The following is a 16,018-nucleotide window of genomic DNA, read 5'->3' on the forward strand; positions in this document are numbered from 1 at the left end:
GCAGCTCTTTCGAAATTGTGGGACTTGACACACAATATTTTGAATCGCGAATAACTAGGAGGATTTCGACACAAACTGCCGGGACAAAAAAATGTGGAGCACAACATTCTGCACAAAAAAGGTTTCAATTTTTTCCTAGCCTCGAAATTTCCATTTTAAAATGGGTTTGAACGCTAAAAAGTATTTTGAATCGCGAATAACTCTGTAGAATTCGAAAAAAAGTGCCGGAGCACAAAATGTACAGAACAAAATTCTCTACAAATTGGTGTAGGAGCATTTTTTTCTAACCTCAAAATTTTCACTATAATATGCATTGAAGTAATCAAAACATTTTGAATCGAAATCCATGAGGGTTTCGAAAATACTCTCGGGACAAAAAATTTAAAGCACAAAATATTGTACAAAAGAGGTTTCTATTTTTCCTAGCCTATAAATTTTCACCTTTGAATGAGTTCAGTTCATTTTGACGCAAACTGCCAGGACAAAAAATGTTTCAATTTATTCCTAACCTCAAAATTTCCATTATAAAATGGGTTTGAGCGCTCAAAAGTATTTTGAATCGAGAATAACTCGAAATCCATGAGGATTTCGAAAATACTACCGGGACATAACAAATATCTGAATACAAAAACAACTTAAAATTTTTGAATAAACTTACTCTTGGATATTTAAGGACATATTGACGGAAAAACGGGACATTTTTAACTTTCTATACATTTTCAAAATTGTAAGAATAAGAATACATTATCCTGAGAATATTGAAATAATAATCAACCGAGAATGAAGATAGTGTTCGTAATCGCGTTTTTTTAAAAGTTATAAAATTTTGTGCTCCACATTTTTTGTTAAGACAGCTTTTTTCGAATTCCTTAGTTTTCAAGTTATTCGCGTTTCAAAATTTTTTTGAATTTCATGTACCAAAATTTCGAAAGCCTGTGTCCGCTAGGCTTATTCAGTAACCAAAAACCTATTGAGAATTTAGAAAATCGGAAGCGCCCAATTTAATTTCGGGTTTAACCCTATTTTACCTGTACTATTGTACAAATTTCAATTTTTAGGTGACATTCTTCAACTATGAAATATAATTTTTCATCTAGGAATGTTTTTACTTGTTATTCTGTCCAATGTAGCAGTATTAGGAATAAAAATGCTTCAGCACTAAACCAGACATTTATTATTAATTGAAACACATTAAAAACTAAACATCAAAAAGAAAAACACAATATTTGAGAACTAATGTATTTACGGAAAGGCACAATTATAAAATTATTGTACAAAACTGCTAACCGCTAGCTGCTAGCAATTTCGAATGGGCATATTCTGTTAATAATTCCGTGATATAAATAAGAGCGCAGCATTTGACATTTACATAGATTAAAAGTATCACTTCTAAGGTTCATTAGAAACCGTGTACCTTCAGTTGGTCCGGTTTTGCCAAACCCGCCTTAGTAAGCCACTGGCATATATTTTCTCTTTGATCACCTTGCAATTGGAGAACTTCTCCGTATTCGGGGTGTTCTATTACTGTTCCATTACATGCAAATTCCTGAAACAAATTCAATTACTCAATATCATCTCTTATTACTTTGAATTTTAATATTACACCAATTTGAAGCCCTTCTTATTTCTGTAATTAAAACAGATATGCATTTCAACACACAACATATTTTTATTTTAATATCAATAACTTTAATTAAACCAGACCTCAATCCTGTTAATAAAAAAGAAAAGAAATGTAATTGTTCAATTTTTTAGACAGCTTTATTCACTTTCACTCTTATCCTCAAAGGAGTAAAGTGGCTCAGATTCAGATTCATCCAATTCTGATTCCTCAAATCCTAAGATTTCCTATTCATCATTTACTTCAATTTCCAAATATAATCTAGATTTCCCCTTTTATTGTGAATCTGGTCAAATGTGTTAAAAGTTCTCTCAGTGGTAACAGATGTTACTGGTACCCCAAGAATTTTTATTGCATCTTCCGCTACCACAGTAAAGGATCTTAATAGACGCCAATTGCTTTCCTGTCCTTTCTACACAAACTGTCTGGGCCAAATTCCTTGCTTGTCTCTGAAAACAGCCAAGTTTTCTCACCCAGTGTGATTCGCTGTTTTGTATATGAAGCTTATTGTATCAATCACCTCAACAAGAATTAATTTGAAGCCTGCTGCTGCTGGATCAAGCATATTAGCTGCTAAGTGAATTGGAGCCATGCCAAGTTCCTTTCAAGTTTTGAATTTCGTTAGAATTACCTTCTCTTCTACAGTTTGCAGTGAAAAATATGGAAATTTCCCAATGTTATTGAACTTTGTTGGTGATTATATGAATTTGAGGCTGATTAATTTATAGAACTGTATTCGTATGGACAAATGGTTTAATCAGTTGTACCATTTTGTTAATTCTCACCTAGAAAACATCACATCGACTATCCTCTTCTTAATTTCTAATTTAAAGTTTGATTTTATATATTTTCAAAAATTGGGCCCATTTTATAAATGTCTAGTCCATTGGGCTTTTGCCCAGGTCACATCACTAAGAAGAAAACAAGTACTTTCCTGGCTAATTCCATATTACATTGAATTAAATTTCTTCTGAAATGTGTGGTGTTCATCAAACTTTTAGCTTTGTTCATGGTAGTTAATTTGAAAAAATCCCCAACAATTTTTGTTCAGAATATGTTCTAAACATGTACTCCTCCGTTTAGTCTCATTTTTATACTAGCTAGGAGAATAAAACGTATTTAATATTCACCTAACTGAATAATTAAGATTTATTCTTGATATTTTGAATAACAAAATCAACTACTATGATTTTTTATTACATGTACTTAGAAAAATATATGGGTTAGAGGTTAGTTTGTGGTAAAATCACAAAAATGACAATAGATTGAGAATCATTATACAAGTTCAAGGATGTTTTGTTGGCACTGCAAATGTACAATTTCAAATATTCAGGATCTCTACAGCGAGCAAAGCAGTTAATTATCTACAACAGATTTAATTCCCTTCTTCAAATATCACAAAAGAAAAGTTTAACAAACCCTTTCAATAACTATATCTGGTTTATAACATATATTTTTAATGTTGGTCTTTTGTTCTTAAATTAACATTGTCAACTTTTTTCTTTTCCTGTCATACCTAATGTTTGATCTGAATTTTCTTATTTCCAAAAAATTAATTTTTTGTAGAAGGGCAGCATATATTAAGAATGAATAACTAAAAACTGGAGGCCTTCTCAGCTTATCAGAAAATTCCAGTAGAGAAATTATCAGAAAAAGTACCCAGAGTCAATTCATAATTGTACAAAGAAACAATCAAATAAACACTGGTTAATCTGACCAGTGGATGGTTGAAATATACTGTACTTGATGAATTTAAAATTAACAATAGAAAATTAAATATTAAAAAATATGCTTTTTTAAGATTTCTTAGAATCTGTACTTTGGAATTTCTGTTTTTTTCCCAAATAACATGAAATCAATTACCCATTTTAAAAGTAGAGCAAATATATAGGTCAAAAGATGAAAGCAAATAAAAATTTTTTTGGATTATTTCAAAAAGGCATAATTTCAAATTATAATGTAGGGGAAATAGAAATATTACCTTTTTACATGCTCGAACAATCTTCTTCAGATCATATTCTTTGGAGAGTCCTTGGACAGTAGTCAAAGTCTTACGACCATTACGTTGTTGTATTCTTATGTGAACAAGTCCGTCTTGAACATCGTCGTCTGCACCCTTACTTGCATCAGCAAATGGGTCTATAATTTGGTTTTAACGTATATTATATTAAGACAATATAGTAAATTAAATTCTGAAGCTATATTCGTTTGAAGTATAATGGGCGTTACTGTTAGCGATAAATTTAATGATCAATTTAACGAAATTGGGGTATAAATTACAATTTCCGGGTTATAATAACGTTTCAACAATAACTTTATAATAGAAATAAATGTATGTTATTCAATAATTATAACGAAAAGAATACTTAGATAAAAGCGGTTATGATAAAACGTTTCAAAGAAAAATGTGTCATAGTTAAAATTAGTCGCCATTTTGTCTTTAGGAAATTGTCTAATGTTTAAGATGTTCTATTTTTAAAAACAACTTACCGAATGTGTTAAGATTCTGGATGGACATACGATATTCAAGAAATACTCTGGAAAATAAAAAGTACTGCAATCTGCACAAACGGTATCCAAACTTATATAAAATAGATCTTCGGAAATTTTAACTTGCGCAGCAAATTTGAGAAACGATTCAACTGAAAGAAAGAGAAAGAGATCCGATCGGATGATGACGCTACCCAGCAGGTGAACAACGGTATATTAGTAAAATTATAAACGGTTTAATTTTAGACAAAAAATAATATGCCAACGTGTAACTATGTTAATCGAAGTAAATTTGACAGCGTTCATACAAAACAAATCTAATTATTAAACAAAATAAATTTTCATAACTAATATGAAAACTCCCAATATTTTTAACAAATAAAAGTTTATGTTGGTGCCACTTTTACGCTTTGTCATATTTTTATCTATGGTTCTGTCTAAATTGTAATATGAAGTTTCTCTAATTTCTTTGATTAAGGTACGATTTCATGTTGACACTTGACGCTGGGTTAAAGTGTCAATTTAGGACACGTGGTATAATTTCGATCATTAAAATATACCACTTCTGTCAATAATCTGTTTAACTATAAACGTGAAACGAATGTTGACTTTAAATTGTCTGTTGTTCAATATTAATGGACGCATTACATTCTAAACTGAATATTCGATTTAAAAAGCTGAAAAATGTTTAGTTTTGACGTTGCTCCAGTAAAAATTGGACCACATGACCTCATTTGACAATATGAAATTGCACCTCATTGTGACATTATCCCAATTTCTACGTTAATCGTAGGGATAATGTTATCTATGTAAAGCTGTTTGAAGTAATAAAAAATAAAATCAATTGTCGAAATATGATAATCAATATATAATCTTCCAATAATATAAACAAGTAACATATCTTGATATTATAATAATTATTATAGTTTACTTTCAATTATGGACAGGGCTTGAAATTTGTTTTCGTTATATATGTGTTAGGAGAGTTTCAGTGTACATATATCAACTTTCGTAAATCATATTTTCGTTTCAAATTCTAAAGTCATAATTAAACGTAAATTTTATTGTCGGGTATTTTCTAAGTGTGAAAGCAAAATAGTGATATTCCATTTGTTACTGAATTTATAAAGAAGATTCTATTTAAATTGAAAAATTATGCACAACAGTATACACAATTGATAATCTAAATTCACCTCAAATTTAATCTTTACAATTAGTAGCACAAAATCGTAGTAGATATAATAATCAGTGATAGAAGAAGAAAACTGAATTTATAACCTATCAATTTTGTTATTATTTACGATAATTTTAAATGTTTTATCTTTTGTATGAAATTAATTTTCATAGTAAAGATTAAATATGGGTGTGACTGAATTTGATAACATATAGGGAATTTATAGATTGTACCAGTTTATTAAATGTTCAAACATTTAGTTACTAGGTACACGTATTTAAAAATGGATTCTCCCTCAAATGCTGTATTTAATATTAAAACATTCGCTTTTTTTGATCTTGAAACAACTGGTTTACCTTTTCAAGAAAATAATACAACTAAAATTACAGAATTATGCTTAACAACTGTACATGCCGAACACATTCGGCTGGGAGTATTCCCACGAGTTCAAAATAAACTAAGCTTATGTTTTAATCCATGGAAACTGATATCGGAAGATTCTGAAAAACTAACAGGTAAGTTTTTTTAGTGGTGATTTGTATCATAATTATGAATCATCTGGATGTAAAAATATAATTATTTTTGGATGGATTTAAATCTATAATTTAAAATGAACTACGTTATAATTACAATCAATAACTATTCTAATTACTAAAAAATAACAGTTATCAAAATAAAAAAGTACTTCTACACAATCAGCATGGTTCTAAGCATAGCAGATTGGAATAATTTACTTGGGATATAGAGGTTAATTATTTCTATTCTCGTTTTATGTAATAGGGCCCATATTTGATCAGCTATAATAATTAAAAAAATAAAACATCAAACTACAAAGTATTTTTTCATTGATTAAATTTGATTACAATCCTTTTCTAAATGGAGCAATGAAACATGACTTGTGGAGTAAAACTCCGAGGTTATTCCCCTCAATTGTCTATATGGGAGCCAGTATTAACAAAACTTATGATTGAGTAAAATGGGTTAAACATGACTTAGGGGAACTGCTTTCCCATCTGCTTTCTTGTCATCTTAAGAATTTGCAGTTCAATTGGCATGCTCATTCGCCGTAGCACTCAGATTCCACTAGGACTTGATTAATGAAGATTATCTTCAATTAAATTTATTCACTGACTATGTCACATTATAGACATGGACAATGAGCACTACATATATTGATAATTGAGAGACGTTATAATCTAACAACAAAATGTATTAGATGTGAAAACTCTTTTATATCCTAGAAAAATAACTTTTTGTGGTCATAGACTTCAAGTTAGCTTTTGAGGTCTAAAGGCAAAAGAAATTATGAAATTCTAAATATTGATTTTCTCTTGTAAGTTGTTTAATATTTTAGGGAGTAGGAGAAAGATGCAATTTAAATTAAAAGTTCCAGAAACGTCTTTGGGTTTTGTAATTTTGGCATAAAGGGTTGTCTTTCAGTTGCTTTTATTTTTTATTTAGAACATTCAAACATATAATACCGTTAAATTGAGAGAAATAATTTGGTGATGGTAATATTTTTACAAATAATCAGAAAGTAGTTATTACAACGAACAAAAATCTCACCGACTTTAAAAAAACTATTTTGACGGAGGACGAATAAGGTGAAAAAATAAATATTACAAATCAAATAAATTATGTATGGGACATAAGAAGGTAATTTCTTACCAAATTTAACGGAAAATAATGTTTTTTCTAAAAGATAGAAATAAAAAATCTAAGAATTGGTTATTTTAAGTTTTCAAATAAATTTTGAGATTATGTGAAAGTAGTGTGAGTACGAAAGTTGTAAACCTTTTTATTAACTACAATTTTGTTACTTAACTTTTTTTTTGGACTTTTAGTTGTTCCATAAATCGAGGTAAACAGTTTTTTATCCTTAAAAACTCACCTTCCACTTCCCGATCTCAGATTCATTCTATTCTCCTCCCTTTCTATTGGATTTCATTCGTACATGTAATATTCTTATATGGACAGTTGGTATGAGATACTGTGCCGACAATATTCATTTTCTCTCGTTCGAGACACCTATTTATACTGCGCATGCTTGAGATTGCGCAGAACCGAGATGGAACCTCGGAGGATAGAGAAATCGTTGTCATTCTGTCTTCTTTAGTCGGAACAACTTCCACTTATAGAAACTGTCCATATATGTCTAAACGTCAAGATTTTATCTTTTTTTAAACGAAATTTCAATTAAAGACCTAAATTCAAAACAAATCATAACGAAATATATATATAAAAAATGTAAGAAGTAAAAAGTTGAAGAAAAGAATAAAATGTTTACAACGGTTAATGAGAATGGTGGAAAATTCGCACGAAGCGATCTCAAAATGTCATAGTCACAGATTCATAGTTAATTAAGTATAAAATTATTTTAATTTCAGGTCTTTCAAATAGTCTTTTAGAGCAATCTTCGCGATTCTCTAAAGAAACTGTAGCTGCAATTAATAGTTTTCTTAGCCACAATCCCCAACCGATATGTTTAGTAGCACACAATGGAAATCATTTTGATTATCCATTGTTTAAACGAGAAATAGAAAAAACAAATTGTTCTCTATTGGACAATATTTTATGCGTTGATTCATTGCTCGCATTTCGAGAAATAGAAAAAAATCAACGAAACGAGATTACAAAACAAAATATTGATGAAGTTGATAGAAGCGTACCAGTTGAATTTACACCGAAATATGACGAATTGTTATTCAGTTGCGAAGCTCAAGCTAAGAATGAAACAACTCCTCGGAAACAGATTATACGGCAAACTGATACTTCAACACCTACAAAAAAATTGAAACCGATCGTTCCAAAAATTTTAAATTTTAGGTAAATATTTGTTTTATGATTTATTAGATAATTTTCGTAAATTATAACAATAAACAAGTCCTAAATGGCACATTGTGTTTATTGTTTTTCAAAACACAATATAATTAAATAATAATCGTTACCTATTTGTGAACATTCCACCACGCATGTCATTTCGATAGGTCCTCATTCTTTTTTGCGTCGCATTTTCGCCCGTGGAGTGCAAGTTTTTTTGAATAGTTACTACCTAAACTAAACTTTAACCTAATTTAACCTAACCACTGTTTGATTCCTTAGTATCCATAATATTAAGTAATTTGGAATTAAAACTATCAAGTGTACCAGCCATTATTGAATGTTTTATTTTTCACGAAAAGGTAACAAAAAAGTCTACAAGCAACAAAATTAGAACTACTTGTGACATCACGTGATTGTCACGTGCCAAGCAGTTGCGCAAACTGAATGAATTTTCATAAAATTAGGGACTTTCATTACATTCCCCATTAAGAGTGGTGATTATCTATAATCACCGAATTTATTGAATTTATTATTTTCTCCTTTAAGGGTTTGATTTTTGATTTTCTTTTCTTACAGCGGGGGGTACAAGTTGGGTGACGTATACTCCAGACTGACAAAAAAGGAACCGATCGGTGCTCATCAAGCAGATGCAGATGCTCAGATGTTGATAATGTGTGCAGCAACTTTGGGCGATACTTTTGTAGATTGGTGTAACCAAAATGCGAAAAAATTATGTGATATACCTACTATGGTACCTGGACGTAAAATTGGAACATAGTCCATAGTTTTATATTGATTTTAAACAAAGGGGGGGGATATTTTATTTATATTTATATCTATAATAATAATGAGGAATATAATGACGTATATTAGAAGTTCCTTATTTGCATTTCCCTCATTCATTTCTATAAGGAAAAAGTCTGCTCCTGTATTTAAGGTAGCAAATGATATAGTTACACTTCTGCTATCTGGAAATCGTTTATAATCCTCGGACTTTAAAAAACCAAAATAAGAACAATCTGCCAGTGTTTTGGCATGGTAACAAGAAAGCTTGGGCTACAAGCGGTATTTTTTCTGACTGGTTTCCAGTGGTGGATTAACTTATTGGTTGCCTGTTGGCTATTAATGTTCTGACCTCTGAAATTCCATAGCTTGTTTCACAATTATTCAAATTACATTTTTTTATCAAAACAATCTCAACGTTATAATTTGAAAACCAAGAGTTCATGTAAGATCTTTGATTATGTTGACAACTAAGAATTGTTTGCTTTAAGCAAAGTTGAATCGTGTGCTACTTTAGTAAGGTTAGGTGTGTTTTAAAACTATTCAGCACTTATATAATATGGATAAAGGTTATACCATGAGTTACTTTGATACATATTCTTTATTACAGTTTAACAATAAAATCATTAATTATATTGTCGTACAAAATAGTATACTACATAACGAGTTGTTTACACTATTTTTCCTACGATCACGTAAACGTATTTTTCAAATGAGAAAGTCAATTAAATGATAATACACATGTGTTGGAAAGTATTTCAACATATGTCATGAAAAGTATATAAATGCCTTTAATTTTAAGTACTTGAAAATATCAACATTATGCTCAATAGATAAAGTAGTTTTCAACATTGAGTACTGTGCCCACCAAGTCGGACTTAGAACTTTTAATGACAATTCATTCATATAGGTCAGAAGTACATTCTTCGAAAACGAACTTTTTGTTCTATTCCTTTGTCACAATTTAACAAATTGATCATAAGCCCTTTGATAATATAATCTATAATCTGGTCGGTCGGTAGTGAGAGCGATAAAAACGCGTGATCGGCTCATGGGATGCTAGTGGTACCTTTTATAACGATTCGTATTGGCTGAAGCAATGTCTGAGAAAGTCAAGTTCACACAGCTGCACGTTACATTAATTCATTATTATTATATTCTAAAAATTTTATAGTAATAATTATTTTAAGCTTTTGTTTTATAATGTTATTTATTTACTTTGATAAAAATTAAACTACATTTGTAACATGTGCTTTTACAGTAAGAATTATGTGACTGTATAATAGCGCATGTTAAACTGTGTTTTGAAAGAAAAAAACGAAATAATTAATTGGAGAAGAAGATTTCTAAGGGATATTAAAAAATTCGAGGAGGAAGGAAGAAAAATATATTATCTTGACGAGACTTGGGTAAATGCCGGTCACACGGTGAACAAAGTGTGGACTGATACTACAATCTTAAGTGCACGAGATGCATTTATCCGTGGCCTTTCAACGGGCTTAAAAAACCCGACGGGCAAAGGACAAAGATTAATAATCTTACATATTGACTCCGAAAATGGTTTTGTAGAGAAACGTCTAGATATGTTTCAATCTAAGAAAACGGGTGACTATCATGAGGAGATGAATTCAGATAGGTTCGAGGGTTGGTTTCAGGGAATTTTAAATAAACTTGAGGACGGATCAGTCATTGTAATGGACAATGTATCCTACCATTCCAGAAAATTAGACCAGTGTCCCACAAGTTCCACACGAAAAGCGGACATACAACAGTGGTTAAGGGAACGGAATATTAATTTTGAAAACAATATGGTACGGGCATTGGTTAAAGAGAATCGGCCATTAGTCCAAAGATATGTCGTTGATGAGATGGCCAAAGAGAAAAATAAAATTGTTTTACGATTGCCACCTTACCATTGTGAATTCAACCCAATTGAACTCATATGGGCACAAATCAAGGGTGAGGTGGCAAGGAAAAACGCAACATTTAAAATTAGTGATGTCCAAACTTTATTTACTAAAGCTTTAAATAATGTTACCCAAACCAATTGGAGTAAGGCAATCCAACATGTCCGATTTTTTCGAAATAAAATGTGGGACATTGATAATTTAATGGATAAACAAGTGGAACCTCTAATAATAAATTTAAGAGCCCTCTCAACCACCTTTTTTGAACACAAAAAATTTATCCAGGAAAGGACCTTGTGTTGTTTATAAAGATTATTATTATTATTTATATCGTTTTGTATGAATTTACTTTATAACCTTTGATACGTATTTAAATAAAACATATAGCACGACATTTCTTTCTTAGATATTACTTTACAGTATTAGGTACCCTTACATTTTTATTTAATATACCATAAATTTGAAAAACCGTCTAGCTATTTAAGGTTAGGGAAAACAAAATTACGATTAAAATAATAATTATATATATTTATAGATACTTTTAAAAAAATCAAGGCAACGTGTGAAATATGTAGGTATAACATTTAGTAGTTAACTAAGTGAACGAAGATTTTAATGCTATGCAATTGATAAATAAAAGTATTATTTGTATGATATGATATTAAAAAATTGTGTGTGTGTGTGTGTCAGCTCCGACGCACGACTGGAGTTTACTCCTTAAGTTCGATAGTCTAACCAGACGCAAAAAGAGTTTATTTAATTTAAAAAAGATTGGTTGATTGCCAGAATATTTTGGGCTTCCTTCATTAATTTTTTTTTCAATCTGTAAGCTCGCTATCTCTCGGCTGGTGTTTTTGGAGGTTTAGATTTTTTCCTAGTCAAAAAATATAAAAAAAAATTAGAAAATTTATAAATGCATAATTATAAAAATTTTAACCGACTTTAAGAAAATTGATAAAAAAAGGTTTTTATAAACATTTTTTTTTAAATTTAAAATATATTATCTTAATAATTAACAAAAATGGTTATAAAAAGATAATTATGGCACTAAATCTTTTACATACAATAATAAATAGTACATGAAAATTATTTAAATAAGCTAAAAAATAACTTTTCGAAAGAAAATTATATGAAAACATTATTATAATGAAAAAATATTGTCGATTTTTCTGATAATATTATCGAATTATTGACTACAGTTGTTAATATTTAAAAATTATTTATAAAATAAATCATAATAACGTGGAAGAGTTTATAGACATCGACAAAAAAATTAATTTTTGGTTAGGTTAGAAATTTTCTATTTTATGTGGATGCGCTCGATAATTCATATTGGGTTGATTATCTAATTTTATGTGTTGTTTTCAAATATATATTTATATGAACTACATCTATAATTATTAAAACATTTAATAAATACAAATTGCACATACTCATACATATAATACATGAGTTATAACGTACCTTGCAACCACGTGTTTGTTAGATGTTCCGGCAATATCATCCACACCTCTTTCTGCCATAGTTATTTGAAAATACTTTCAGTTCACTTAAGCGGAACACAATGATAATAAAACTTCACAATGACAGCAATATAAGTATGTTGACACTGTCAAATTAGAAAGTTGCGCATCATAGGATGCGCACCAAAAACGTAGTGAGGTCATTCATCGATAGATTTTACTCCTAACATTTTTCTCATACCGGGCCCCTTACATATGCAAATCGATTCTTAAGGAGTAAACTCCAATAAAGTATTTAAAATTCAAATAAAAATGTTAGTTTGAAAAAAGCATTTAAAATTCAATTCAAATTTGCCACTAAATACATTTTAGTGTTGTGTATGGTGTGATTCAGGCTTACAATTTCTGTCTCACGCACTATGCACGTGATTACTCTATGTAATGAGCGGCTCCAGTATAGAATTCATTTTTTTTGCCAGTAGAATACTTATAATTTTACAAAATAACTGCTTGTGTGTTTTACAATTAATACTACAGCCTACTTAATATAATTTTTAAACTTTTAACTTACCTGTTAGTAAAATCAAAACAATCATAAAGAATGTTTCCCTTCACCATGGAAAATAAATTTTCATTCAACTACTTTATACATTACTCAGTAATAGTAATAATACTTAATTTTATCGTTTAAATTATCTTGCAGACACTAATATGTATTTGAACACAAATCAAAACAAACCTTCAATTTTTATTTTAAACACTAATATAACCTCAAATAATCATTTTAACTACTTCTTCAGTTTTCTTAAATTTGGTATTCCCTCTATCGTTTAAGACCATATATGTATAATATAAGAAAAAGAAGCATTTTAATATACAGATAATAAAATTTATATTTATATCCACGACCAATCCATCGATGCGGAAACTGCTCGTTTAAGTATTGACGAACTTGTAAAGAATAATGTGGTGGTGCTCCGTCGTGCAAAAACCACATATTTTGTCTTAAAGCGAGAGGTATATCCTCTAGTAATTCGTGTAAATGTTCTTGAAGAAAATCTAAATAAAGAGGTCCATTTAAATTGGTCGGCAGTTCAAAAGGACCTATTAAATACCCACATATTACATCACACCAAATGTTGACCTTAAACTTGTGCTGAAAAGGTGTTTCCCTCATAGCATGTGGATTTTCAGAATCCCACAAATGATTATTTTTATAATTAAATATTCCTCGTCTGGTAAATGTTGCCTCATTAGTAAAAATAATTGTACGCAGAAAATCTGGGTTAACATTTGGTTTATCTTGCAAAAATGGACAAATTGTAGACGCTTTTAGAAGCAAATAACTCTATAACCGATTGAGTTACACGAATCAAAGAAGAGTAACTTTTTTTGTAGAATTTAACGCTTTTTAATATTTTTTTTTATTTTTTTAGTTGTAAGTTCAGCTTAAAAAAAGTTTACTTTGATTTAATTAACACAAACAAGTGTAACTAGCGCCCTCTATTGGCAATGTTAAATTAGAGTGCAAATTATGATTTCTCATGACAGAAAACGTAAAATTGCCAATTTTCAAAGAGAAATTTTGAAAACATAAAAAACTATTGCGAAAATCAAAATTTATATTTAAACTTTGAACACCCATCTCGGAAACCAGCAATATTTGCATAAGGCATGTTGAGAACAGTTCAGAGATTGGACATTCTTAATGAATCACCCTGTATATGAGAGTGCAAAATTGATGACATTGAAAATAATGGGGATTTTTACTCATTAGGAATCCAGATTCAAAAACGCGTACAAGTCGGTGATATTTTACAATTATTGAAGAAACCAGTTTTACCATGAATTTAATACATTTATATATAAAAAAATGCTAATCTGAGACCGAAAACCTCAACTAGCAACCACTACTTCCTATGAACTAGGAATGGAAAATGTACAAAACAAGTTGTTGGTATCAGGGTCGTTCCTCCCGACGGGGTGTTGCGTGTACATCACGTTGGCGGCTAATCGCAAGGGGCGGCCGCCCGAAACCGATTTTTTACAAATTTAAATCAAAAAAAAATAAGTAATTTGAGAATAAAACCTCGTACAAAAAACAAACACCACTTTATTATTAATCGAAATCCCAATTTTTTGTGTTTATTACAGATATTTTAGCACAAAATCAATAATAAATTTTAAATTGTAACCAATAATTTGTGTTTTTATTTTTCCCTTTCAAATCATTAGCACCATCTATCTCTCAAATGTCCAAAATAAGACAAAAAACTAGGGTAGGAATCTGTAAAATCATATCAAATCTTTTTTGTGAAGTCCCGAATTGGTTCTTACTAATTCAAGTAAATCCCCGGGTGACCTGTAAAATAATGAGATCCATTGTTAGTTTTGGTAAGAGTATGATAACCCCACGACGATCACCATGAAACTCTATATATAGACTATTGATAATACGAGAAATCGATTTATCATATCGGAAACATTTACTTCTGGAGATACCGGAAGTGGCCATTATCTCATGAAGGCTAACAGATATCGAATCACAGAAAACTTTGTTCGATAGATCTCATCAAAATCTATCTATGTGTGAAAAGTTGTGATGCTTGACGCATGCACAGAAGAGTTTCCATGAAAAAATAGATGCAGCATCATTTTTATCAAAAAAAGCACGTACCTATCACAGACATGAACCTTCAGCAGATTGAGAGGACATAATCATAGAATGTACATGTACATTTCATTAACAGAAGAAATCAAAATAGATTTTCAAATGCAAAAATTATAGATTTATATCCGATTAAAATATTTGATTGAAGAAAATTATTTTTGTTTACCTTTATTTCAGTCTCTAACACAACCTAACCTATCCCAACCTAACCTAACCTTTTTTTTCAAAAACCACCCTCTTCTCCAACTTAACCTAACTTATCCTAACCTATCCTAACGTAACCTCAAAAAAATTACTAAATTTTCATTTTGCGGTCGGAATATTCCGATACCTTTTAGCCTTAAAAAAAGTTGTAAGGCATTTTCTTAATATAGGACATAAAGAAATTATTTCAATTTATTATTTCTATATCCGTATAACCGAATGCTACCTTAGTATGTTTCGAATAGATTTCTAAAATTAGTATATTTACCTTCAATGTATATTTCAAAAGTTTTGGAGGAATTTAGTTGTTTATTTATATAACCGTAATCTGGATTCACCGTGTATGATTACAGCATCCTTACGTAATCCTTCTTGTTCCTATTTCGCGTATTCAGCGTTTATTCGTATTTCAAAAATCGATTAATTCCCGGAAAAGTGACTGTATTTGCTGTAAGCATGAGCAGACGTAAGCGCAGTATTCGATAAAGTAGGTTCATCAATATTAAATTGGGGTAGTCGTGGGTGGAGATGTCAAATGGTATTTTGTAACAAACCAGAAATTCGTTTATTAGTTGATACCATCTATAGTTTGTTTTTTTATATAAATTTGATATTTGAGGAAAAAACTATAAAAATGTACGACAGTTGCTAATTGAATGCATCTGCCTTAGGTAGATTGTCCGATCTTGCTTCTATAAATCCTTTTTCAGCCATCATTTCAATTAGAATGGTCTTTGAAACTAAACTAATTAACCCATTACCTCAACTTACAACAACAGAATGGCGTTTGAAAGGCGACTACGTTTCAGTATTTACTTACTTTCTACGTCACAACCGCAGTAACCAATAGAAACATGTTTTCTATCACGTGTTATTATTTAC

The 16,018-nt window shown here is 30.1% G+C and overlaps 3 protein-coding genes across 4 annotated transcripts; 2 read left to right on the forward strand and 1 right to left on the reverse strand.

The window, feature by feature from the left end:
- Window positions 1-1,151: 1,151 nt before the first annotated feature.
- On the reverse strand, window positions 1,152-4,540 carry LOC130452768 (eukaryotic translation initiation factor eIF1). Its single transcript, XM_056792197.1, has 3 exons — window positions 4,112-4,540; window positions 3,603-3,760; window positions 1,152-1,546 (listed from the first exon to the last, which is right to left on the reverse strand). The coding sequence occupies exons 1-3, from the start codon at window positions 4,137-4,139 to the stop codon at window positions 1,400-1,402; spliced, it is 333 nt and encodes a 110-aa protein (XP_056648175.1). The 5' UTR covers window positions 4,140-4,540; the 3' UTR covers window positions 1,152-1,399.
- Window positions 4,541-5,210: 670 nt separating this feature from the next.
- Window positions 5,211-8,983, forward strand: LOC130452901 (three-prime repair exonuclease 1). 2 transcript variants are annotated; one of them, XM_056792405.1, is made up of 4 exons: window positions 5,211-5,276; window positions 5,546-5,800; window positions 7,673-8,111; window positions 8,685-8,983. In XM_056792405.1, exons 1-4 carry the CDS (start codon window positions 5,267-5,269, stop codon window positions 8,884-8,886), a joined length of 906 nt encoding a protein of 301 aa, XP_056648383.1. In that variant the 5' UTR covers window positions 5,211-5,266; the 3' UTR covers window positions 8,887-8,983. The 2 variants fall into 2 exon arrangements, with proteins under 2 accessions (XP_056648383.1, XP_056648385.1); XM_056792407.1 differs by lacking the exon at window positions 5,211-5,276 and having other exon boundaries at window positions 5,344-5,800.
- Window positions 8,984-10,180: 1,197 nt separating this feature from the next.
- On the forward strand, window positions 10,181-11,107 carry LOC130440599 (uncharacterized). Its single transcript, XM_056773861.1, has one exon. It carries the CDS (start codon window positions 10,181-10,183, stop codon window positions 11,105-11,107), a length of 927 nt encoding a protein of 308 aa, XP_056629839.1.
- The last annotated feature ends 4,911 nt before the right edge of the window (window positions 11,108-16,018 follow it).

Source organism: Diorhabda sublineata, chromosome 2 (genome assembly GCF_026230105.1).
Source record: "Diorhabda sublineata isolate icDioSubl1.1 chromosome 2, icDioSubl1.1, whole genome shotgun sequence".
Lineage (NCBI taxonomy): Eukaryota > Metazoa > Arthropoda > Insecta > Coleoptera > Chrysomelidae > Diorhabda > Diorhabda sublineata.

Excerpts from the sequence above, each read along its gene's own strand:
- LOC130440599 (XM_056773861.1), top strand. The coding sequence starts at position 10,181 with ATGTTAAACTGTGTTTTGAAAGAAAAAAACGAAATAATTAATTGGAGA.
- LOC130452901 (XM_056792407.1), top strand. The coding sequence starts at position 5,530 with ATGTTCAAACATTTAGTTACTAGGTACACGTATTTAAAAATGGATTCT. Across the intron at positions 5,801-7,672 it reads AGATTCTGAAAAACTAACAG|GTCTTTCAAATAGTCTTTTA; the intron begins GTAAGTTTTTTT and ends TTTTAATTTCAG. Across the intron at positions 8,112-8,684 it reads CCAAAAATTTTAAATTTTAG|CGGGGGGTACAAGTTGGGTG; the intron begins GTAAATATTTGT and ends CTTTTCTTACAG.
- LOC130452768 (XM_056792197.1), bottom strand. The coding sequence starts at position 4,139 with ATGTCCATCCAGAATCTTAACACATTCG. Across the intron at positions 3,761-4,111 it reads CCAGAATCTTAACACATTCG|ACCCATTTGCTGATGCAAGT; the intron begins GTAAGTTGTTTT and ends ACCAAATTATAG. Across the intron at positions 1,547-3,602 it reads TTGTTCGAGCATGTAAAAAG|GAATTTGCATGTAATGGAAC; the intron begins GTAATATTTCTA and ends AATTTGTTTCAG.